General features: G+C 39.0%; 2 protein-coding genes across 2 annotated transcripts; one reads left to right on the top strand and one right to left on the bottom strand.

The window, feature by feature from the left end:
- The first annotated feature begins 1,249 nt into the window (after nucleotides 1-1,249).
- Nucleotides 1,250-2,173, top strand: LOC146651350 (olfactory receptor 10A6-like). The gene has a single exon (XM_085384513.1). It carries the CDS (start codon nucleotides 1,250-1,252, stop codon nucleotides 2,171-2,173), a length of 924 nt encoding a protein of 307 aa, XP_085240639.1.
- Nucleotides 2,174-8,337: 6,164 nt separating this feature from the next.
- LOC146651349 (frizzled-7-A-like) lies at nucleotides 8,338-12,826 on the bottom strand. Its single transcript, XM_085384021.1, has one exon. The coding sequence runs from the start codon at nucleotides 12,338-12,340 to the stop codon at nucleotides 10,631-10,633; it is 1,710 nt and encodes a 569-aa protein (XP_085240147.1). The 5' UTR covers nucleotides 12,341-12,826; the 3' UTR covers nucleotides 8,338-10,630.
- Nucleotides 12,827-27,008: the final 14,182 nt, after the last annotated feature.

Raw genomic sequence — 27,008 nt, 5'->3', positions numbered from 1 at the left:
TACCGCTCGCGAGGTCATTGAGAGCACGCTGTCCTTGCTAGGAACACATGATGGCAGATTCCTCTTCCCCTGACAGTTGCCGGTGCGAGCTGGCCTTGCCAACTCCCCGCTGTTGGACGCGAAGAATTAACACTCACTTGCAGAAGAAGCGGATCGCATTCTCCTGGCTACCAGGAGCTTCAGCATCCAGGCGATAGTTCCCGATCATCAACGGCATCTCCCGCGCCCCCACCATTTCTCCCGGGGGCCTCCAATTCATCCATGGTGGCTGGGATCGCAGCACGGCGGCACCATGTAAAAGGGCTGTGTTTTTACCATCAGCGTGACAGCGCCGTGCCGCCTTTGCAGGGAAACGAGCCCGCCAGTTGCTCCATAGCGGCCGCGGCCGCTGGCGATAAGGAAAGGCTACTCTTTATAGAGGACTCACGCTTTTCTCTTTTACTCCGGCTCCCAGAAGAGCCTCAGGATCTCTCATGTTGTCTTTGCATACCTCCACAATGGTATATTATTTAATCTTTTAAAAAAATTGGAGATTTCCTGCGTACCACCAGAGAGAGCCCAAGTACCACTAGTGGTACGTGTACCACAGTTTGGGAAACACTAGTCTAATGTGAACATCATATGAGTTTGTGAGATCTGCAAATCATTGCACTCTATTTTTATTTACATTTTACAGTGTCCAAAGAGGGCTGAAATTTATTCTGCCAACAATTCTGCTGTGTTCAACAGTTTGCCACTCCAAAACTGACTATCATTAAATTCAAATTCAGTTCTGAAACGGTTAAGAAATGTTGTAATTTCTGAATCAAGCATACATAAATAAACAAAAAAAAAGTCAGACATGTTTGTCAAAGGAGAGAATTTCATTGTCCCTAACCTAAAGCTCAAGTTCAGCCCCACTCCACTTCATGTCTCCTCCTTTATGCTGCAGCTATAAATATTTACAGATCGTCTCGTTCAGCTGAGAGGAAAGCAGCTGAGTAAAATGTTATGTGTAATATATTAACATCTAATGAAAGTCTGAATATTGTATAAAAGTGCTTGCTGTTTGTTCCTTGATTAATCTGCTCATTTATTAACAGGTGGCTGAGAAAGAATATGTCACAATCAGGTAACATGTATTTGTAAAACAGTATTTAAAGAACTGAAATTTCTTTAATCTGGTCAAATACTCTTTTTCATATCGAAAAGGATCATCCATAACATTATTATTGAATTGTCTTTTTCACTGTGGGATATTGTGTAGAAAATGGAAAACTCCAGTGAGATAGTGTCATTTGTGCTGGCTGCTTATGGAAATGTTGGGGAGTTAAAGTACCTGTACTTTGTAATAATATTGTTCTGGTACCTCTCTATATGTGTGGCCAACACAGTCCTTATTGTGGTCATACGTGTGGACATACAGCTGCATGAACCAATGTATATACTGCTTTGTAACTTATGTGTGAACCAGATAAATGTCAGCACATCGCTATATCCTCTTTTGCTCTCACAGATGTTTTCAGACAGCCATGAAGTGACATTGCCGTGGTGTTTTCTGCACATGTCTTCCATGTACATAAGTGGGCCTGCTGAGTTTTGCAGTTTAGCAGCCATGGCCTATGACAGATATATCTCAATCTGTCATCCATTACGCTATAATGTCATTATGAACACAGAGAGAGTGTTTTTCATGATTCTCTTCGTGTGGATATATTCATTCCTTAGTGTAATACTATCATTCTCATTTATCTTTAGTTTGAAGTTTTGTGGAACTATTATTGAAAATGTGTATTGTAACCACAGATTAATACTTAGACTTTCATGTTTCATTTCAGTCCATAACTTTTTATCTGATATATTCTTTCTCTTTGTAAGCTTTTTCATACCATTCACTCTCATTTCAGTGTCTTATGTGAAGATTTTGGCAGTTTGTCGAAAAACATCCACAGAAAACAAGCAGAAAGCCGTGACTACTTGTGTCCCTCAGATCGTCTCTTTGTCAAACCTGTTTGTTGGCTCAATTTTTCAGTGTATCGATTCCAGTGTTATAGTTGCTCGTCTACCAGTCCGTATAATTTTATCTATTTATCTTTTCATCTGTCAACCAATGCTGACTCCATTTCTCTATGGATTTAATTTGCCTAAGATAAGGCAATCATGTAAAAAGCTTTTGTTTAAGAAAAAACAATAGCTTTGTTCACCAAGAGACTTTTCTAGGGAATCGCTGCTCTGTGGGAGAGTAACTATCCACAATCATCTTATAGTCTGTAAACATGAAGAAAAGAAAATCTGTTGATGTGATATTTATTTACAATAGACCAGTGTCATTTGATGCATGTGATGGGGGGGGGGGGGGGGTTCTCTTTTGGGGAGGGGTGACACTTTCCACTTTGCTCCTGGGATGTGTGTGATGCTCTCAAACAAAACAATGTATTAAACATATGGGTATGAATACAGTGATTTTTTTCTTAAGAAGAATTTATTTAGAATAAACCATCAGACTAATTTCACAGCTTAACCCTCTGTTCTATACGGTTACCCTTGACAATTAAGATAATGAACATTTTTCTTTTGCAGGGTTTTTTCATTTGGGAATAGCTTTTGATCCTCTTTACAAATAATCTCTAAGGTTATGAATGTTGAATAACTACATAAAAATATTTCTGCTTATTGTAAGCTTGATATAGACATATGTCTTATGGGGACACAGTTTATACTGTATATGATCTTTCATATCTTGAGTCTGAAAGTGCAGGCACCAATTTAAATGATGCAAACAACTTCTCCTCCTTCGGCATGCTACATATGTCACTGGCAGGGCTGGACTGGGACAAAAAAATGGCCCAGTGACCACCTCCACAAACCGCAAACTCACTCTTATGTAGTTTTTAAGAATTATAAGTTTTCAGAATGCATTTGTTTGCTGGAAGGTGTACTTAGACATTACTGCATCTATATTTATGAGTACAGTGTCCTTTTTCTCTGGAAAAAAAAAATCAAAAATTACTGACTGTACCTTTAAAATAAAACATGTCAACAAACTGCATGTATAATTCTACTGACTACTCATAGATGCATTCAGCAGCTGTGGCCACCAGAGGTCAGTACTACACCTGGCATTGGAAACCTGAGTACTGGGATAGAGGTAGTTCCTCTGAGATGCCTGCTGGATAGTTTGAGAACGGCTCCTCAGGAGGTAAATCAAACCGTACTCACAACATTTGCAGTACTGTGGCATTTTTAATATACAAGAGTCGACCATTTATTTTCTGCTTAATGGCATCACAGTGTTGCCTGTACATCTCTGTTAGTGTTTGTAAAGTTATGCCCATGCAAGAAAAGTATTTTCACTGTCAGGCCTAAGTGTCTACATGATAAGTGAATGTAATAAAAGCTGAGCTGGCTGCTGGGCAGTTTAAGGATTGCTGAAATAGGGAGTAAATCACTGCATCGCATAGGACAGTGTTTGTTCTTGTTGAATTTTTAATATACAGGGTGGGCCATTTATATGGATACACCATAATAAAATGGGAATGTTTGGTGATATTAAAGTCCTGTTTCTACCACATTAGTATATGTGACGGGGCAAACTCCTCAAGATGGGTGGTGACCATGGTGGCTATTTAGAAGTCGGCCGTCTTAGATACAACTTTTGTTTTTCCAATAGGAAGAGGGCCATGTGACACATCAAACTTATTGGTAATGTCACAAGAAAAACAATGGTGTGCTTGGTTTCAATGTAACTTTATTCTTTCTTGAGTTATTTACAAGTTTCTCTTTGTCCACAGCCATTGACATGTCGAAGAGGTTTTTCTTGCTTGGTTTCAACTTAACTTTAAACAGGACTTTAATATCACCAACCATTCCCATTTTATTATGGTGTATCCATATAAATGGCCCACCCTGTATACTATTACAAGTCTGGATCTTTAAAGTCCTGTTTAATAGCTTCACATATTAACTGTTTATGTTTGATAATGTTCTGAAAGTAAGAACCATGCACTAAAGGCCTCTTTCAGGAATTTTATGATTTATTTTAAAAAAAAAACAACACAGCATAATTCTAATAATTTCTTTCTAATTTTTTTTTCTTGTTTGTTTGTTTGTTTGTTTGTTTGTTTGTTTGTTTTTTTGTTTTTGTTTTTAATTCTGTGGTAGCTGGGATACAAACACCAAAATCACCATTTGCCATTTCACCACACAAGGGGAGTTTTGTGTTTCTGCAGCAATATAAAGAGTAAAAATAGTTCCAAAAGATAATTTTTAGTGGCTGAATTTTATGTTTAATTCATTTCTGACTCCAGTGTGAAGTCCAGTGTGCCGGCTCAAATCTGAGTATCAAGCATGAATTTTGTTTGGTATTTGTCTAACAATATAAGTTTTAGCTATAAACAAGTTTTTAATAGATTTCTAAAAATATTTGTCTCTTTTTGCTTTTATAATAGGTGGTCTGATAAATATGTTGAGAACTGTACCTTACTTTATTGCATCTTCAGTCACTTTCAAACAGACCAGCAAACAGTTCTGCTGCATCAAGTTTAGATGCATTTTTTCATATGAAGGGCATTTTTCTCTCGATGTTGATACTTGCATTCCCAGTGTTTGTTTAGTCTGCAGATCATTATGTTAGCATCAGCCATGTTATGTTAGCTTTTCCCATTATATGACACTCCTGGGCTGAGACTACTGATGCAGTGAATGAATGACCTGATGCAGTATATAATATATGCTTTCCACAAACCCTAAGACCCAACGCTTAGCCTTCTCATTTGAGAACCACTGACTAATATAATGCTTTCTGTCCCTGAAAGGGTTTCGAGATGACTGGGAGACATGATTCCCATTACAACCTTACTGATATCAGCAGATATCTCTCCCCGTCTTGCCTGAGAATGAACCATTGTGTCCTTCTGTTTGTCTGCATGAAGAGTAAACACAAATTAATACAGATTGTTTAGAAATTCAGGATGTAAGAATATTTATATTTGGTCAGAAAGTTCTGTTGTTCTGTTTGAGAGTCTGGACTGTTGCCATGCACATACAAACAATTCATGCACCAAGTTCAACCAAAATTGAGTGTAAGCACACTCAATTAGAATAACTTTCTCTTGTATGATTAAAGCAGCTAACTCTACCTCAGTGCTGTATTTAGGATATTTTTTTTAATTATCATTAATCTTTGTAACTTTTGTTGCCCACTAGTTCACCAGATTCCTCATGTATATGTTTCCTAATCTACATAAACTAATGCCCATACAGCTAACTTTATTGTGGCACTTTAGTATTTAAGTTAGTGAAGGCATGCCTTGGCTGGGGTGATCAAAAATGACTTAAAAATATCCACATAAAGTGTGAAAACCTTCTACTTGTGCTGCTGACATTTGTTTAACAATACACGTGACTCACAGTTTGACAAAACAACCCAAACTCAAGCCCAACTTTGACTGATTTCCAGGGTCAAAGACTGTAAGAGCTACTACATGCCCTTATTTGGTAAAATATGTTGTCATAACATGTTATGAACATTGACTGATTTAAGTATATTATTGTGTCATGCATACACAATACGGCCAGCCTGAAAAGGCTTACAGCAACATAAAACCAGAGCCAGACTAGCACCATAACTTACAAATACTGAACAAATAATCCAACCTGAGATCTTTCCCAAGCTTCAGAAACAAAGGCCGCTGACTTATAAACACCAAAATTATTAAACAAACATTTCATTCAGTACATCAAAATATTTCTGGGGACTTTAACAGACACCTCGCGGATTATATATGTTCTTTTCTCATTATAATAACAACAAGACAGAATAAAATGTAATTTGTTTGTTCACTTAAAGACCTTTGACTTATGGATCGCTTTGAAGTCACAGATTGTAGTGCTGTACTTTTATTTTACACTAAATAAACTTTCTGTTTGTAGATGTGAGATATTGAATATATTTTACATCACCATTTTGGGGAAGTGTTTGCCTCGAGGCCTGTGCAGCAGTAAATCCTGCTTCTCCAGTGTGGGGTAGCCATAGTTAAGAGTTAAACACTACAATACAGTGACTGCAAATGCTATAAAAAAGGGGTTTCATTATTCCAACAACAGTGGCCAAGTCCTGTAAGAAAAAAAACTATGGAAAAAGTCATGATAGGAATTCTTCTGATGCAAACAAACTTCACTAGGTTTGAGTCACTGAAAGTGAAAATGACAAAATTGTTAGTTGGCTCTATTTTTCATGATATGCTATTAGGTCAGTTCTAATACCACAAGTTTTTAATTTAAACCAGAAATGAATAAAATACATTTTGACTCTTTTAGCAGCAAGAAATGTGCAATGCAAAAATCCTGGTACCCTACAGTGTTAAATATTTTAACAGGTTTGGTTGTGGCCAGAACTCTTTTAGGAATTCTTACATGTAAATTCTTTAAGTAGTCTTTAATAATAGTTCTCCAGGCTACTTGAAGAACTCAAAGTTCTTAGTAAAAAGATTTAAAGAAACCATATTGAGTAGTATATTAAACAAAAGGGCACTGAGATAGCTGTACCACACAATTTTTATTTTTTTCAATGCGATGCCCTATGACATCACATAAGCCATAACAAGCTTATGTCATCATATTGTAATAAAAACAGGCTGAAGTCAGCATGTTATAATAAAAACATCACGAAACATCAGTTTTACTATAGTCCTTGCCTTCTGGAGAGTTGCGCTCTTTAAATGTTCTTTTCCATCAGTTTTGGCATGAAGCTGAAATGCAGCCCCAAACTGTGACAGAGCATCCACCGTCTTTAATAAGATGGCCGCAGACACTCACTGTCATCCCTCTTTACTGAACTCCTCTGCACATACAGAGTGATAAACCCAAATTTGAAATTTTGGGTTCAAATCATCACTCCATAACTACCATCGCTGCTTATTTTCAGTCCAGCTCTTGTGTAATGTACCACATTTCAGTCCTTTCTCCCTGCTTCTGTTTCTAAAGAGTGGCTTCTTGACAACCATCTTTTCACAGAGACCATTTAATGAGCCTTTAGAAAACAGTAGCTGAACCAGCTTTGGCATTATATTTGTATATTCAACTAAAGAGGTGGAAACAAATGATGTGCTTTTATGACAGGATCCTAGTAACAAAGTGTCTGACGATACAATTAAATGTCGATTCTCTGGCAAGTTTTCTTGTTATGGGTAAACACATCACTGCTTCGACCCTTGAGTTAGGCGTCTTTTTTGAGTGATTCATTGTTTTAAATGGCTAAACAAACTGAAAGAACATTGCTCTGAAAAATGAGTGAAAACACAGACAATGTCCAAAGAAAAACTTCACAAAACCTGGAGAACTAAAACCACCCAAATGCACTTTAAAAAATGACACAAAAAAAACAGTCTGGCTTCTTGGAAGAAAAATGAAGAAATGAGCAATGGCTTAAGACTTTTGCAAATGTGGTAAAATTCTGATAAATAACTGATAAAACTCAACATCCCACCTATACTGATATCTGTCTCTAAATGAAAGACCTCTTTATAGACTATTTTTCTGATTCTAAAATTGTTACATGATGACAAAAGGTGAACTATCACTAAAAACCATTAAATAAATTACAAAATTTAAGCTCACAATGTGTGATTAAAATCTATCTAATATGTTTACATAGCTGTAACATGTAAAAAGAAAAAAAGAAAATATATTGGAAGAAGTTGCTAATCAGCTTCTTTAAGGGTCCAATTTGGATTCATCACATCAGAATAAGAAATAACAAATTTTATCTCCAAAGCAGAGACACATAAAGCAGATGTCATGAAAACACGACACAGTCACTTGAAGGTTAACACTATAGACACAATTTGTAGTTTAGGACAAGTATGCAGGATTTTGATGGTTGAATACACACAGAAGCATGACTTCCACAAATAATTAAAGATTGAGTCTTTTTTAACCACACTTTACAGACATCTGTGCATTTTCCTTTTATTTTTGGGCCTTCTTTAACAAACTGATTCGGCTCTCCTGCCACAAGGGCAGCTATAGGAAATCTTTGATACCAGACAATGTCTCCATTTATAACTTTTATTACCTATTTATTTCAGGTTGAAAGCCATCATTAATTTCATAAAGGTTCTAGTGGAAAACAGATTTTTGTTAGTTATGTTTGTTTTTATGCAGGTCGCATGGTAATACAGATTTGGCCTGTGATTCTTGTGACATGCTGGCGTTAGAATGATAAGTCAGCAATGACTCGAGCTGAGGTGTAAGTTTGGATCACCTGCCGTATCTCTGGATTTAATGCTTGAAGCATTGCCAATAAGACAGATTCATTAAAAATATGAGTGGCAAGAACAAATCACAGAGGTCAACAGATTACAAACTTTATCGCTTTTTATTCAAACTGTACACATACATAAGGCTTATCTCATTTTAAAAAACAAGTAAAAAAAAAAAAGAAGACACAAATATGAGTACCCCCCATAAATACATTATGCTTTTTAAAAAATCAGTCTGTTTACTTGGTACCTTGCATATGTTGTGATAAAAACACTCGTATTCCTTCTGAAAACACAAACAGTGCAGTCAGCCTGGTAACACAGACCTGCTCTGTATTGTTAGGTGATGAGTGAAGTGAAACGTTTCCTAACTCAGTCCTACAAACAAATTGTACCCAGGCTTTGAGGTATGTGGTAAATTCACATGGGAACATTGGCATTTCCTATATACACACTGCTTTAACATATAATATGAAGACTGGTACAAAGTACGCAGTTTTAGTATTATTATTATAACACAAGGATTCAGGACACAGTACCAATAACAGCTCTGTAATACGAGTCATCCCTCATTGCTGGAGCGTTCCCGTTCATTACTTATGTGTATGCATGTGTGTGACCTATGCAGAGAAAATGTACTGCATGGAAAGAAACAAAAGCTTCAGGCACTCGTCTGCTGCCTAACGGCTGACTCAGGGTGAGAACGTGTTTTTCTGCTTCCCCACAATGACTCCAACTGATTTCATTACTCAAGTCTGAGAGGTCATTTTCTCATTTGACCAATGCTCTGCGAGGAATAGCGGCCTGGGAAGCAGAACAAATCACTGATAACTTTATTGCTATTGTCACCAATTACAGAGGCGCCAGCAGCTGTAATCCTTTCACTATCTTGCAAATACAATTCAGAGAACTGCAGTGTCTGTCTCTCATCTTAGCTGCATCAGCATTTATGTGATGTGAAACCTGGTAATTGGTGTTAATGTCACACAGAAATAACGTTTTCTTTTTTATTAAACCTGTGCGGTGTGATCTGAGTTCTACTGGCACCACTTACTAAAAGGCTTTACATTTCAACACTATAAAATGCTCTGTCCTGAAAATGTTTTATTTCAACAGTAATTAAGTTCCCCTACTATTGTATGAAAAGACTGCAAGTTATTTTAAAATATATATATTAACTTGTTTTACTGCCCTTAGATTCAACACTGCTGAACTCCCACCTGGCTTTGACCTTTTGACTCTCTGCTACCTTCCAGATAAAAACCTCAAGTTTCTCTGTGTTTTGAGGAGTTTCGTGAGGCAGCATAGACACTAAAATCATAACAATTTAACAAAAGTTCCAACATGTTCAGTCTACTTGGGAAAAAGAGAAACCTTTAAACACTTCAAGTGAAATTACAAGAAAACTGGCATGAGTGTGTACAGTCATCTTAATCCAGGATGAAACAAAAACCCATAGCAGCCATTCGAATTAAATCTGGATGGGTTGAAATGGTGCTTTGGATGTCTTAAAGGATCAAACAAACAAAAAAAAAAAGAAGAAAAAAGTCTTTTAGATAGGAGACCACACACAGAGACAAACAATGAGTTGGTGTGTCTTAATTACAGAGAGTGGAGGTGTATGTGTGTGTGTGTGGTCTCTCTAAGTGTTAGATCCAGGTCAATCTGTGGTGTAAATCATATTTTTTTTTAACACTTAGCATAAATGTGCAAACAAATACATAAAAACTTCATTCACCTTCGGAGTGAACATTCAATACAGGAAAAAATATTTAAGAAAAAAAAAGGAAGCAAAAGTTTTGATTTGTGGGCAGCCACTTGGCACATAATGGCAGAGCTGGTGTATAAAACAAAAACAAACAGATTGTACTCTGCAAAATCTAACATGTGTATTAAAGCTTTTCAGTCTTTAGCTAAAAGCAGAGTAACTTACAACGCCCCAAGTATTGAATTCACAGTCAGAGGGGGTGTGGCTGTTGGAGGGATCTGAACTTTGACCTTTTCTTGCAGTTTGCAGTCTTTTTGTGACAAATTCTTAAAAGAGCTGAGAGGAAGTACATTCAAATAGTAATACAAGGATATAATGGATAATATGTGGGAAGTTTCATAACAAGTCTGGCATTACAGTCCAGTAATCATTATGATCATTTAGGCTAAAATCCAACTTTTTTAAAAATGCAAAAGCAAAGATTGTGGGCAGAAAAAAGAGAGAAGTATAATGAAATTTAAGCCAGCTTTTGTGGCACTTGTTAAAAGTTTTGGTTGTGTTCAAAGGCCTGTATTTGCGCCACAACCTTGTAACAGAAAAAAACTGATCAAAAAATACATCCATAAGTGTGGTAAAATGAAAGCTATTCGACCTCATTCTCAGGTAACGGGAGCTCCAAACTTCACACCGTCGTCTCTCCGTGGCTGCCGTTACTGAGCCGCTTGTAGAACCGCCGCCACGACTGAAGCGTTTTCCCGGACCAGACCCAGAAACCGGAGGTGATCCCGACTATCATGGTCATCAGGTATTTGATCATGAACACGGTGAAGTCCGGGGTCATGGGGGCGAAGTTGTGCACCGGGCACGGCACGGCGAAGCGCTTGCAGGTCTGCATGTGCCAGGTGCGCTCCCAGTGCTCCCTGAAGGCTTGCTCATAGAAGTAACAGGCGATCACGATGGTGGCCGGTACCGTGTAGAGGACGCTGAAGACGCCAATCCGCACCATCAGCTTCTCCAACTTCTCTGTCTTGGTGCCGTCGTGCTTCATGATGGTGCGGATCCGGAATAGAGATACGAAGCCGGCCAGGAGGAAGGACGTGCCGATGAACAGGTAGACGAAAAGGGGGGCCAGGACAAAACCGCGGAGGGCGTCCACGTTGAAGATCCCCACGAAACACACCCCCGTAAGGACGTCCCCGTCCACCTGGCCCATGGCGAGGATAGTGATGGTTTTGATGGCCGGGACAGCCCACGCGGCTAGGTGGAAGTACTGGGAGTTGGCTTCAATCGCTTCGTGGCCCCATTTCATCCCGGCAGAAAGGAACCAAGTCAGAGACAAAATCACCCACCAGATGGAGCTGGCCATGCCGAAAAAGTATAACACCATGAAAAGGATTGTGCAGCCCTCCTTTTTGGTCCCCTGAGCCACTGTCCTGTAGCCGTCCGGCTTGAATTTATCCACGCAGACTACTTGGTCTTCTAGGAAAAACCCGGCAGCATAGGCTACCGCCACCATAAAATAACAGCCAGACAGAAAGATGATGGGCCGCTCGGGGTATCGGAACCGTCTCATGTCCACTAGATAGGTGAGCACCGTGAACAAGGTACTCACACAGCATAGGATGGACCAGATCCCGACCCAAAGCCGGCCGAACTTTGCCTCATCCTCTCGGAAGTACATGATCCCGGTTGGTTTGGTAGGTTCGCAGGGGGCTCCGCAGTCTTTGACCCCCATGAATCTGTAGCCCAGGTAGGAGGGCACTTCCAGCTGCAGCGGGCAGGAGAACTGGTGGTACTGGTTTGGTTGTGAAGGGTGCTGGTTCGGTCTTGCCATTTTGGGAGGGGGAGTAATTGGGTCCGGTGCAAAGGGAGAAGAAGAGGAGGGCGGGGTGCCCGGTTCCGACGTATTCTGGCCGACGCAGATCTCCCCGGCTCCGTGGACGGGGAAAGCCTCGCAGCGCAGCCGTTCTGGCCACTGGAAGCCGAATTTATTCATCAGGGCTTCACATCCCTGCCGTGCCCGCTCACACAGGGACCGACACGGGGGGATGGCCTGCTCCAGCACGGTGCACACGGGAGCATACATTGAGCAGAGGAAAAACTTCAGATCCGCAGAGCATTGGACCTTAACGAGTGGGTAGAACTGGTGCACCTCAAGTCCGGCGTCCTCCTGGTTCGTGTGGCCCAGGAGGTTCGGCATGATGGTCTGGTTGTAGGCGATGTCGGTGCACAGCGGGATGGAGATGGGCTGACAGAAGCCGTGTTCCGGGATGGATATTCCACTCTCACTGTTGTAATGCTGGGCAGAAGCGGGTGAGAAAAAGGAGAGCCCGCACAGCAGCCACATGATCCGCAGAAACACGGAGCCAGTGGTGAACCTGGCCGCCGCCATAGTTGAGGAGGAGGGGGGAGGGAAGGAAAAACTTTGATCCAAGTAGTGCGACTCAAAAATGGTGGAAAATGGAAAGAATTTTTCAATAAATGTCCCAATACTTAACTAGAAGTCCAAGTAATTTCAGTTAAAATGATTGTAATCGACTTTTCTCCCGTGTGTAATGAAGATAAATCCAAGAGAAACACTCGTCATGTCATGACTTCTTAATGGTCTTTGTAAGTGACTCCAAGCAGTCCACTCTGACTCCCGGTCCGTTTAAAAGTCCCGTTTTCTCCAAACAATGCAATTTCACCTTAGTCCAGCTTACTGGACTTTTACAACTACTTACTTTAGCGCTAAACAATGTAGGATAAAGGCGTAAATGCCTAGTATTTCCACTGTTTGTCGACTTTAGTTCGCGCAGCGAGTCGCTTCACATGCTGGGCGGTTGGAAGTCCGGAGGCTCGCGCTCCTCACTCTGTGCAGATTCCACCGGTTTCCAGGCGCCCATTCCATTCACTGGACCCCCTCCCCTCCGGCCGAGCGCGAGGCGCCTTGAAACCGCCGCAGTGTCTCGGCCAATCACCGTGTTTGTTTTCCTACAGCAATCGTTCCTGATTGGCCGTTGGACCCCCACCACAGGAAAATATGTTACAGTAATTACATTACACCAGAGATTTTAACAAATATTACCCAATTAATCATTTTTTTCTGTATCATACCATTTCGCCAATAATTGTGTGTTTGTAACACTTGGAATTAATGGTCCAAGTTTGGGTTTAGTTCTGAAAAACAAAACAAGTATGTAGGTTAATCCTAAACATAAGAAATACCTCATATTCTCTTTTTGTAGATACACACACATACGTATTGTTTCTTTACTGGGCTGTAAAGCAGAATAAGAAAAATGAGATATGCATTTTTATTTGTCCCAAAAAAGTTGTAAAATTACTTTGTTTCAGCAGCCATAACTTTAAGCACATCAATAAAAAAGGTTAAAGAATTTAGATCAGCACAGTAAAATAAATGCATTAGCTCAATGCCGTAAAAAGGCAGGAGCACAAAAGTGAAGCAAAATACAAATGATTTGTATTAATAAAAATCTAGATATAATACAATAAGCAAAAATCTAAACAAAATAAACAGAAATGAAGTCCAGTTGCCCACTTTTGTGTATGACAACTCTTCAGCTCTAATTGTGTACTAAAGGACTTGATTTTTCTTTTTCATGTTTTATCAAACACACCTTTTAATGCATTTTTCTCTGATCAGTGTGCAGCTTTAAAACTGAGTTCTCCCCATCGCCCCACACAGTCGCTACACACAGCCACTCAATGTGTGCAGGACATGTAAACACTCTGCAGCACAGTGAGCAAACCATGAAAAAAAGAGAAAAAATTCACGAAAAAAACTAGTCTTAACCACTCAACCACAGAAAGTACCTGTTGCTGTTTAAGGGTTTTATGGCAAGCACTCAGATGCAGCTCTTGAGCTGATATTCAGTATTGTATGGAGGAACAACAGCCAAAGGAAGAGTAATTTGGACTGGCAGCATGATCGATCTGCTCAAAGGCAGTGTGGGAGGTGCAGGCGGTTCCTGGGGGCCTTGCTGCATTTGGTGTCTTTCTACCCTGAGTGGGATAAAAGAGGGTGGGGGTAGGCTTGCAGTGGGGGAAGGGACAGGAAGAAGAGAGAAGGTCGAAGAGGGCAGGGGGAGAAGGAAAAGGAGACAGAGAAGGAAGAGAAGCTGAACCAAAAGGAAAAGGTTTAGAGCTCTGTGCTGTAATCTGCAAAGAAAACTCAGTATAGATTTCTGACTGACCACACAGAGATTCAGCACCAAGTTCTCAAGCGTGCTTGTGCTTCATGTGATACAGTTGACCATAATACTACAAAAAAGACTGAAAAAGTGTTTTAGTCCTCAAGGGAAGGAGATACTTTTTCACATTTACCAACCAAGTTCTTTCCCAAAGGCTCAGCTCATTGCTTGCTAGACAGTTGTAATCTCCCCAAACAGTCATCCTCAGTTCATCCAGAGCGCTACAGCTATTGTCATAACAAAGACGAAGAAAAATGAACCAGGTGGATGAGACCAGGTTCAGTCTTATGTGTTTTTGTTTTTAGTTTGTGCTGAATTCTCAGTTTTATCTACTTCTTTAAAGTTCTTTTATAACCCTTTCTATTTTTCACATGTTGTGCATTTTCAGTTGCCTTCTGTGCATGCATGTGCTGCAACCGTTACTCTGCATTTAACAATCAAAGCTGCCCACTGGCATGCCAAGGCAAGTTTATTTTTGCCTGAATCGTTATCTGTCTACCTAAAAGGCCCGTGATCAGGGTGTAGCCCACCTCTCTGGGACAGAATATATTTGGCTGGATTACACATTCCTTACAACGGGAAGTGAGAAAATGATTTACTCTTGAGTGTCCATATTTTTATTTTCACCACTGTCTACAGATTAAATCTGGCTGGTGATACGTCCCCACATGTCACCACCTTATGTTTCTGCATGTCGTTCCCATTTGCGTATTTGATTAAGTTACAAATAAAGGACAGCTCAAACAAAAACAACAAAAAAGCAATAAAATTCAGCAGCAGAACCTATTCAATCCTTCCCCAAAGTGGATTCAGTAACATCTTTAAAAAAAGTTGTAAAAGGCAGAGGAATGTTATGGTTTTGTTGATAAAAATCAGTTTAAAACCTTGTTGATAATGTGCTGCCTTTGTTTCTGATCTAATCAATACACACTGACCCTAATGTTATCTTACCAGGCAATACACTGATTACTGAAAAAGCAGGTTTTATTGATGGTACAAGAGGAGGAGGGGGAAAAACTAAACTGCAAAATTTACCAGGATACTCAAAAAAAGACATTAATATGATTTGGCAAGGGTCACTCATTGTTTGCATAATGTTAGAAATAAGCAATTAGATTAAAGTGTGAGATATTTAGGCTAATAGGGTTATTAAAGGACAGCCCAATCAGTGTTTCCAGCAGGAAAGCTAGTTTCACTAATGCAGAGGTGTAATAATCAAAAACTCCAGCTATTAAAGCTATTGATTTTGAAAGTAAACTTTGATTTCTCAGGAGTGTAGTTTGTCAGACAGCATCTGATTAGTGTTACAGACACGGTGATGTTATACACTAGAGTGAATGAATAAATGGACTGAAGCAATAAATCAATCCATCACGATCACACAATGGTCATCGGGGCATCTGGACTCTAATGAAATATAACAAAAACCATTTAACTACCGGTAGTTTAATCTGGCATATGTATATAATTCAAATTAAAACACACGTGAAAAAGTAACATAAAAGGCTTTTCCATTGCAAAAATTGTAATTTCAAATTCAATTACAATTATGAAAGAAAAAAGATCATGGAGATAAAACAATTAATTTGCTGCATTCCTTTTCGCTGCGGTGCTCTTGTTTTGTCTTTCCTTTACATCAGTGCACTTTCACCTCTCTCTGAAACTCCAACCTCACTCCCTGACATGTGAGAGGTTTAGTCCAGCTTGAGGCAAAATGATAGAAAGACAGACTTTAGTCAACAAAAACAGCAAAACCAATTCAGCTGAATCACTTTGGTTCCAAAGAGTCAAATGGGAAACACCAGTTAAAAAGATAATTGATAAACAAAGACACATTAAACAATGACCTTTTTTGACAAAGAAAGTCGAGTTCTTACATTAAATAACGGTGACTAAATTTGACATTGATGGGCAGCAGCATCTTAAAATGCAATTTATTTATGAAAGTGTCTCTTTCACATTTTTCCTTTGCATTTGAGTAAAGTAAACAAACGTAACTGGAACACCCCCACATAAAAATCCCTGACAACAGTATCTTCCTCCCAGCTGGCAATGTGCCACACCACAAAAACTATCCAGGTGTACTCAAGGAAAACAAAAAAATACAAGGTTTTGACCCAGGCTCTAAACTGATCCCACTCTGATCTAGGCCTTGTGGGATCCATCAGTAGACACTTAATCCATGTAGGCCCTCCTACACAGCAAACCATAGGACACAAAGCATCTTCTCCCAATGTCCAAGTGCTAGACTCTACAGGATGCTCCCAGAGTTGCACATATGCGATATTAGTGGAAAAAAACAAAAAAACAGAAAACAAAATGTTATTAGTGGCAGGTCTGTGAGTATTAATGTCAGTGTGGTACTCCAAGAACATTACCTAACGCCAACATTGCAATTGGTCATAATTTTTACAAAGTTGTACCATGAACATCAACCATCAACTCTGTGGTCAAAAAAAATTAAAATAAAATTTATAGAACTACATGATAAATAAATAAGTCAAACCACCGAAGGCCATCATATTCATCATATTCACTGGAAAAAACAAAAAAGATAATGTTGACCATTTCCATAACCATGCTTTTAAACTGATTTATATTTGTACATTTTTTACAAATCCCCATCCATAATATTTTGCAGATTCACTCCACATACTAATATGTACATTCTCCTCATTCTTCTCATTATTTTATTTATTTATTTATTTATTTAGTTAGTTAGTTATTTTGATTTAGCTCAAAATTTATTTTTTGTAATGTAGCTATGGTGTTGCATTCTTATCAAATGTATCAACATTTTTATAGTTTAAATGTAATAATTACAATGTTGTTTTGTAATGTTGCTGGTCTTTACATTTATTTATACTACCAAGTATTGCATAAGGGAATAATATAGGATATTACTACACTGCCCTATCCAAGCTCTTTTTTTAAACACAAGGGGAGAAAAATCAAAAGGATAGCTGACTTTATTCAGGAATCTGATCATTTTGATTGACTTAAGACAGGCTTAAAGGACACAGATAACTTGCTTTAATTTAATGATAACAGCTCTTAGACTATACAGGCCATAGAACGTCTAAAATGCCATTCAAGTCTGCAGACAGATATAAACATGTAAAAACATAAGCTTTATATAAATTTGTACCCAGTAAGATGATAGTTGTATTTTAAATGAGTTCTTCCTGCCCCTCCCTCACACAGTGGCTCTGTCTGAGGTGTAAAACACAGCAGTTAGTAGCCACACCACACACTTCATCATGTCTAACTGTAGCTGTTTGTGTGTGTGCGTATGTTTGTGGATAGTGTCTGCAGTGGTCAAACAGATGTGGGCAGTCCAGCGGGTTTCCAGACAGCCAGTCACTGTTTAGACAGCGGTCTGCTGCAGCTGGACATTTCCTGGAGAAGAAAAAAAGAAGAAGAAAAAGAGAGAAGGGAGAAAAGCAAAACAGTGGTAGAAAAGTGGGCTAGACAAACAAAAAGTACATTTACAGTAGAGTAAGGTGAGAGTTAATGATCCAAAAATGATTTGGATGGTTTGCGCTGTGTTTGCTCCGTTCTAGTGGCTGTAATGCAAAGTATTTGTGCCACCACGTGAAACCCAACACTGAGCAACTATTTAGATGTTCAGCTGAGGTGCACAAACACAGTTAGGTTTGGTTTGAGGAGGTTTTCTAATCTGAGGACAACTTAAATGAAATGTTGGCTGACCAAATTGGTCTAACCAGCATGTTAAGTGTTTCTGAGGAGTCCATATATTAGACCATGGGCAATTACCGTGTGAGTCATTGTGAAATAGTTGTAAAAGTTGTATATTTAAGTGTTTTTTAAATTGTAGGTACACTCATTATAGTTGCCAAAAATCTTGAAATTATTCATTCCCATTCATGTTTTCTTTCAAACATTTACTGAAAGAATAAAAGAGGTCACACGTGGATGAACACGGTCAAAAAGTTTGATTTGCTCAGTTTTATTTCTATGTTTTCGTATGCAGTAACATATACAGAGAGAGAGAACAGAAAAGTTTTTGTTTGCTGATCCTACCATGTTTATGTCACCATGAAACTGCTAAGACTTAGCCTGCTTACTTTGACCGTTTTTCTTAACCTCTTGATAATGTGATTAAAATTAAAGTAATTATCATTAAAACTGCAATTAAAATTTAATTATAAGTGATTGCAACTACTTTTATGTGAAACGTGTTGCTCGCAATTATAAATGGAAAATTCTCATCTGACGGCAATTCAGCTTTTGCTTCTTGTTTTAATTTCACCAGTTTAACTTCATCTTTTTGATTCACGTTGTCTTTACTTGTAGTAGTTAGCTCTATTCGGTGAAACCCATGCGCTGAACAACAGTCGGTCAAAGTTCAGAGTATCCAGCTTGTGAACATAGTGAAGCATTTAGCAACCACAACCCAATACTTCCCTTAGGAATTAGTAGAGAGCAAGACAGAGCTAACAGGACAGCGTATGTTGGATTCACAGTCATCTGGTGGACAGAAACACAACTCCAAATGAATAATGACACTACTACATGACTGCTGGATGTGTAAATAGGCATCCATCTGTTGACAAATTTTCCCTCTTAACTTAAAGGGTGATAATGTATTAATGTGTTTATAGCTCTTGCAGTTTCCACAACACTAAAGAGGGGAAAAAATCTGTTAGTGAGGTTTTAACCTCAAAATAAACACACACACACAACCCCCAAGTAGAGTCTATACCAATGTTAACAACAACAGAGCAAAGCAGAATTAAACCAAACAAGTGAAGGCAAGTTTCTAAAGACATAGTGGAAAAAGATCTGATTGGCTGAGAAGGTGGAGCTATTGTACCTCAAACTCGAGAGATGAGGACGAGTTTAGAAAGCAGCTCTTAAGGTGTAAAAAGGAACAAATTATGTTCTGCTCTAGACGATTTATTTTACTTTTATCGTCCGAGGTGTCTCTTGCCTCGTTTCTATGTTATGGCTGAGTATATATAGCATGACAGAAGTATGTGTGGAGACTCATCTGAGCGGGGGGAGGGGAGATCAACCATAAGAAGTCAGCAGAGAGAGAGAGAGCGAGGGTGGGGGGCAGAGAGGAATGCGGGCAGCTGGTTTGTGTCTGTCAATGCAACACAGAGGGCCTACAGTACTGGACTACACACACGCACATACACACACATACACACACACTGTGATGAAAGAACGATTTATTTGGACCAACAGAGTGTGTGCTCGGACCGTGGTAGGCAGCAGGAAGCTCACTGGCTGACATCTCAACTACTACTCGGACAAAAACTACAGATTATGTGGCCATAAAAATCGGAGCCATTCACATGTATAGAAATAAGAGTGAAATTCGGTCAAATGAAATACAGTCAGTGCGAGAATGGTTCGGTGTAAAAATGTACTATAAGTTATAAACCCTGGGCAGGTCTTGTTTATATAGCGTCACTCTTGCCATTACTCTAAACGGCTGGGAACACAAACATACTGTACAGCGCAGTTAAAAAGCATTAAGACAGTGACAGCTTTCTTCTTCAGTGTTTGGGTTTGGAAATCTGAACTCTGATTTGAATGAAAACAATGGGGTTCGGCTTCAAATGTTTATTGTTCAGCTTTAAACCATTATTAGTCACCTTTTTTTGTCCTATAAATCACAATGACACTCTCATTTACCAACTTGTAAATATGTGTCTTTATTTAAATATGCTGGGGACATCATTGGTTTTGTAGGTATTTGGTGATACATTTAAATACTGGACAAACTACAGGGCGGGGTCACCAAAGTTATTCTTATTCATGTTGCAGGGGCTTAAATGTGTGTACAAAAATTCACGGTAATCCATCCAACAGTTGTTGAGACTTGGCTCTTAAAGCCACAAATGTCAGCTTCATGATGGTGCCAGAGGAAAATGTGGAGCTCCCCACAGTCAGCAGGATTCTTCATCTGTCAGTTAAGACTGTTTGTAAAATATTCACTCGTAATCCTTCTACTGCATGTTGGGATATTTTAGACTGGACCATAGTAATGGACCACCACACTAAACACATGTTGAAAACAAATCTGATGATTAAACATATAAGAGCACATTTAATCATCAATATTATGAATGATTTGGCTGATGAAGTCACAGGGGCACTTCAGTAATCAATGCCAGATGAGTCTAAGTGACCCAGTGCAGGTCTTCATGGAGCCTGGAGATAGGAAAATGTCACTGAGCCTGCAGGTTTGAGATATGACACTGACACCATCTGCCAGATGGCAGAGGGGTAAACAGTTTGTTCATTGGGTGGCATAGATCATCATATGGGCCTTCCACTCTGACAACGAATGTGGTGTCAAAAATGACAGGGTGCTCTCTGCCAGTGGTTTGCTCTACTGTTCTGGAGAGTCTTGTGGTTGTGAGCACAGTGTTGCCAAATCAGGAGTTAAAAGATTTTGGAGCATAGCTGGGTACATGCAACACTTTGTCTTTAAAAGAAGCATTTTAACCATGTCTGCGTGAACAGTCCCGTCAGGACACCAAAGATAGTCAGACTTCTAACCCTCCCAGCAGGGATGTGGTGTCTCCTGCAGCTTCCTGTAGTCCACTATCATCTCTTTGGTCTTGTTGATGTTGAGTTGGGGGGTTTTGTTGTCATTACACCTACTCACTGGCCCTTGGAAAACAGTCTTAAGTCCACATCACTCACTGTCAGTGGTGAGGAGGTGGGGTTGGGTTTTTTTCTCAGCACTCAAGCCCTTTTTCCTTCAGGAAGTCAAAGATCCAGGTGCACGGCGAGGTGCAAAGCCCGAAGCCTGTGACTTCAGAGCTGTTTTCACAAATGCACTAACGCCCTGAGCTTCCAATACAAAGACATGCATGTTAGGTTAACTGGTGATTTTAAGCTGGATGTAGGTGTGGACAGACAGATAAAGAGCTTAAAATGAATACAATAAAGTACTGTATGAATGTCTGTGAGGAAAAGCAAAACAAAAATAGACTCCTTACTTCATTGTTCAGTTTCAGTTTAGTTAGGTTTCGTTAACAAAGCTATGTGATTAGAAAGACCCACCGTTTAGCTTATAAAAGAAAGTCAAAATAGTTAACAGTGTAAAGGGTCGCGTTTAAACCCAAAGTCATATATTTTTCCTGAAGACAACAAAATAATTTTAATGATTAAACCTGGCAAGATGGTGACAGAAGAATAAATTAAAAATATATATATAATTTGCAAATCTTCACCCCATATTTTATTAACGGCAAAAATATATCAAATGTTTAAACTAAGAGATTTTACCAAAAACATTTAAACTAGCTTATTTTGAATTTGATGACACAGAGACAACAAAAGCCTGGAAAAGAAAGTAGTACTAAAGAAAAACAGCTGGAGGAACATTTTGCAACTAATTAGATTAACTGGCTGCTGGTCAGTAACATGACTGACCAGCGAAAAAAGACCATCCTAGAGACACAGATTTCCTGAGAAGTAAAAATGGGGAGAGGTTCACCAGTCTGCAAAATACAAATTTTGAAACTATTTCAGAATAATGTTCCTCAACATTAAATTGTGAAGACTTTAAATATCTCGTCATCTGCAGTACAAAAGCAGCGAGAATCCTCTATCAGACAAGAATGGGACAACATTCCTCTGCCAAAAGTCCAGCAGCTGATCTCATCAGCTCACAGACATTTATGGAGCGTTGTTAAAAGAAGGGACGCTACACAGGTGTTTTTTTTTTCTTAAATTGGTGCATTTTCTCATTTTAACCAGATGTTAAGTTTTTGAATGTTGTAATCATTAAACTATGGATTTATGAGATTTGCAAATCATTGCATTCTGTTTGTATTTAGATTGTTGTTGGTGTTGAACATCCACCTACCAAAATAAGCATTCAGCTAGCCAACCTTACAGCTAAGCTGAGAGAGTATGCCATTAAGTTTTAAAACCTGTCACGCTGTCACTAAAATAATCCTCTCACCAGCGGTCATCATTTTTGGAAAGGATAATTCTGCAGAGTATTTCAAATGTACCACTCAAAACCACTACATTTGGGGTGAGCTTCCTCTTCCCCTGCTGTCTCTTTACAACGTCTGTGTGATGTCACATTGCACTCCTGCAGATAGGAGCATGTGCGATGAATTCACCCTGAGCCAGAATGCGTGCAGTGTGAGGCCTCCCGCTTACTCCGCTTAGACAGCACTCATGTCTAAATCAAATATAGTATTTTCAGTGGTGTCTGAAGTGGGCTATTTCCTACTGTGTGCTAGATGTGAGAAAGAGCAGCTGTGGAAAATTATCCTTACTTTACTATCCTCACATTGTCTAGGGATCAGATGTGAACACAGCCCAAAACTGCATAAATCAGTTCATTGCAGTTAGCTGGGGATTCTACCCTAGAATAGAATCACTTTTACATTTTGCCATCACAAGATCTGACAAATCTGTCAATCTGTATGTCAAAACAGTGGCATCTGATAGTATGATCACTCCACCGACAGACATTTGAACTGGTTTAACTAGTTTGAACTGCAAAAATGGAGACACAATCAGCCCTTCAAAAGGCACAGTGGGAGAAACTTGCATAGCAGTGGTCCAGTGTGTGTTCACCTTGAATAGGTATGTTAAATACTGGCCCCGTTGAATTTGAAAGCTGCCTCAGCATGTGCATTCCCAAAGCACTGATACCATCACAGTCCATTATGTTAGCTCTTTCTGCTCGTGGTTGAATGTAAACTACAACAGAGCTGCACTTTAAGCAAGTGAAATAAAGTAAAGCCTTGAGAACTTAGGATAAGAACCACGTCATGAGTTAAGCATGTAGCAGAGTTCTGTCGAAGCAGTCTAGGTGCAAAAACACCAGTTGAGCAAATCCAGGTTATGCAATGCTGCACTCACTTTTTCTAACTTGTTGTCAGTGCACTTAATACTGATCGCATTGTCGACAAAATACCACAAAGGTCAATAAATCCACACAAAAGCCATGCAACAACACTGAGAAAATATACCCAGACTACAGACAGCTTTAAGTGAAGCATACATGGAAACAGACAGCAACATTAAATTAAGCGTCACAGCAACAGTACATGTCTCCCTGACAGCTGTTGTTATACTGGGTTGAGATTAAATTAAGTAGCCTGTTAGATCTCTGTTATTTAAGTGAGTATACACAATTGTCCTGGCTCTTTACTTACCCTCCCCCACAGAACACACACACACGCGCACACACACGCGCACACAAAAGTCTTGGAGGTGACGTGCTAATTGATGCAAAGTAATGGAGGAGGTGAATCACAATGGTTGCCCCACTAAGCTTCACACAGAGCTCTTTTCCAGCTTGTGTGGCTTGTATTACTGAAGTTCTCTGCTCTAAAAGTGTGTTTTTGGCTGATGAAGAGAAATAAACCAAAATGAGAGGAAAAGGGGGAAATTATAGGAGCTGAAAGAGGGAGACGGGTACTTGGTAGAGTAACAGGATTAAGACGGGGGAGGCCTCCTGTGGGTTTGAGGTCCTGACACCCAGCTGTGTTCATCACCTTGCTCTGCAACACACACACACATGCACACACTGCTGCGGTCATCACTCAGTGGGAGTTTGACCTGAGCCAGATGGTCACCGCTCTCTCTTTTTATTGCTCTCTTTTTCTGTCATGTCCACACTAAACCAACGTTTTTCACACCAAAAAAAATGGGAGTGTTGTCAATACACGTTCCAGAGTGGAGGCTTTTTATACCACTAGTCTTGCATTATAGTGTGAAACAATTAAACAAGGCCAAATTAAGGATCTATAAATAACATGCTCATTGTGAAACCTAGGGATTTAACAGCCAGAGAATACAAACTCTAACTGCAAGTAACAATATTATGTCTGGGTTCTGAAACAAAGTAAAATATTTTATTTTAGCATTTTGCTCAAAATTTCATAATTATACCATTTAATTTAATTATAATTATAAGTAATTGTATCGCAGTTTGGGGGCTTTTTTCACTCATGCACTCAAATATTTTCCACCATTGTGCTGCCAGTTGGAGCCAGTTTGGTGTCTTTTGAGAAGCAGCAGGTTTGAGAACTGATACTACGTAATGTTACGAGCAAAACTTCTTCTTCTATAGAAAGAAAAGTTATCTGCCAGGTGTCTATGACTTTCATGCATTAACCCTTTGGCAATTTTAACGTGACATGCTGATGACAGGTTTTTGGCCTTGGCATCAGTTTTTGTTTGGCTGGGCTCACACTGTGTCGGTCCATGCAGATGTATCCAGCGGCGAAAGAGTGCATGACAGATTAAAGGCATTCAAATTAATTCATATTATTATTTTTGTTGGCAACAAACACACTGAGGGATAATTAAATCTATTTACTTAAATTTGCTCAGCTTTAAAATTACATAATATATTTTTTACTGTGAAACTTTAAAAACTGATTCTTCAAATGCTTTTTCAAAACATTCTTTGTATAAAGCCTGTGATCACTGCAGTGGTTCATTTACTTTATTTTATGTTGTTTCTAAAAATGATTGTGTAAAATTTTAGCTCATGAGCTCTGATTATCACTTAATCTGACATCTCTTCAGGGTGAGATTGTATAGATCTGTATGGTGTTTGACGCTGTCTCCCTCTGCTGTCTCCTCGTTCCTCCCACTGACCTTACAGCTCTGGCTGCAAGAAAAAATGTTTCCATTCATATTTTCAAATCAAGTCAAACAATCATCATTTTGCATTTTTTATAAATAATTTTGTGTCCTTTATCCAAGGATTTTCAGTCAGACAGTAGGCAAAATGCATATTAATGGTGGATGCATAGGCTCCAGACTATTTTGGACAATTGCTTTACATTTTTAAGTCTAAGAGACTGCATAATCAACTCTCAATTGTAATGGAAATTGTAAAATCTGACATTTCGGCAGTTTCCTTCAATTAAATTTACAGTTTTATTTATCCAGCATCAAATCACAACAACAGTCAACTCAAGGTGCTTTATATTGTAAGGTAGACCCTATAATAATCCATACAGACAAAAAACCCAACAATCATATGACCTCCTATGAGCAAGCATTGTGGCAAAAGCGGGAAGGAAAAACTCCCTTTTAACAGGAAGTTCTAAAATCACATGTTAAGCCATCTGACAGATAAAGCTTGGTCATGCAACAGAACAATGATTCAAAAGCAGTATATCTACAACATGTGGCTGAAAAAGAAAGGAATCAAAGTGCTGACCCACTCAAAGTTCAGATCAACCACACTGCAATGGTGTGACCCTAAGAGAGCTGTATGTATAAGAAGATCTGCAAACTCAATGAACCTAAATGACACTGCAAAGAAGAGTGGGCCAAAATTCTTCCACAATGATGTAAGAGACTTTTAAAGTCGTAGAGAAAATGATTACTCCAAGTTAATGCTGATAGAGGCGGCTCTATGAGCTACAGCTACTGAATCATGGTGTGTGCTTAGTTTTTCAAAGGACATTCACAAGGTGTAGCATTCAGATTACTCTAGGAATCAACTGATATTGATCTAAGGTAAACAAAGTACTCATCAAAACAGTTAATGTTACTATATTCTCACATTTTGATGCTTTTAGTACTCCAAATTAAGACAGAGAGGGAAACGGCTATATTATCTTCTTTTTAGATGTGTGAAGGTCTTTGTTTAGTTTTTATTTTCTTAATCATAAAGTTCACCAGGTTCCCACAGTTACAGTTAACATGAAGTCACAGTAACAGGTCTGTATTTTTCTATATGAGAATATGTTTAAATTGATCTAGTGCATGTTATACTGAAGATCTTCACAGCGTATCTGATGAAGATATTTTATATGTTATTTTTCATGAGGTCAAACTTCTTCCATCCAAGCCAGCCCATCGGTAAACTTGTGTGTGTGTGTGTGTGTGTGTGTGTGTGTGTGTGTGTGTGTGTGTGTGTGTGTGTGTGTGTGTGTGTGTGTGCACAGATCATGCCAAATTACCCACTGCCTAAAATATTCTTTATCAAGCTCCAGACATGTGTTTTCAATGTTCTTTAAATATACTGCCTACAAACACACACACGCACAGCACTTCCAGTGCCAGATAGTTAAAACGAAACCCCTCCCATGTTGTCTCTGAAACAAAGTTCAATTTATCCTTGAAAAAAACATTTACACAACTTAACTTTAGGAGATTCACCTGTTGAGGAAACACCAGAGCAGCAGTCAAATCATTTCAACCTAAAATCTGCATTTTAATACTAGATGTCAACTAGATTTACATTTTACTTTCTGAAAAAGATCCTCTAAAAAACAAACTACAGTGTTAAGATCATTTCAACCCGGGAGTTCCAAATGAAAAAATATTAGAAGAGCTATTTGATAATGATATTAATTTATCAAAGTATCAAAGAGAGAATAAACAGAGAATAAATGTGAAAGAACGCTTTTTATAATATGTTTAAAATTTACATTAAACATGACCGGTGTTACCTGATTTTCCCTAAGACTGCTGTGTGTGTGTGTGTGTGTGTGTGTGTGTGTGTGTGTGTGTGTGTGTGTGTGTGTGTGTGTGTGTGTGTGTGTGTGTGTGTGTGTTACTTACTCCTCACGACATTGCGGTCAGTAAAACTCGCCTTTCTTGCTGTGTTTCTGTGGCCTGGCTGCAACCCTGCATGGTTCTACCCACATACACACACACACGTGCACAAACACATACAAACACACACACATACAGCTTCTGCAGTCTTGTAAACCCAGGTTGTGTTGTTTCCAGCAGCAGTAATATTTTATGAGGGTTTGGTGAGGGAATTACAGGCTGCTCGGGTCACGAAATCAGGTTACCGACTGTTTGTCAGTGATGTGAACAGATTTTGTGTTTGAAATTACAGGTTACATAGATTTACATGAACTACAACCAGACATTTTA

This window comes from Rhamphochromis longiceps, linkage group LG16 (assembly GCF_057381845.1).
Source record: "Rhamphochromis longiceps isolate RC_006_pf linkage group LG16, R_longiceps_female_GT1.1, whole genome shotgun sequence".
NCBI classification, from domain to species: domain Eukaryota; kingdom Metazoa; phylum Chordata; class Actinopteri; order Cichliformes; family Cichlidae; genus Rhamphochromis; species Rhamphochromis longiceps.
This window is presented reverse-complemented; position numbering and strand designations above follow the sequence as displayed.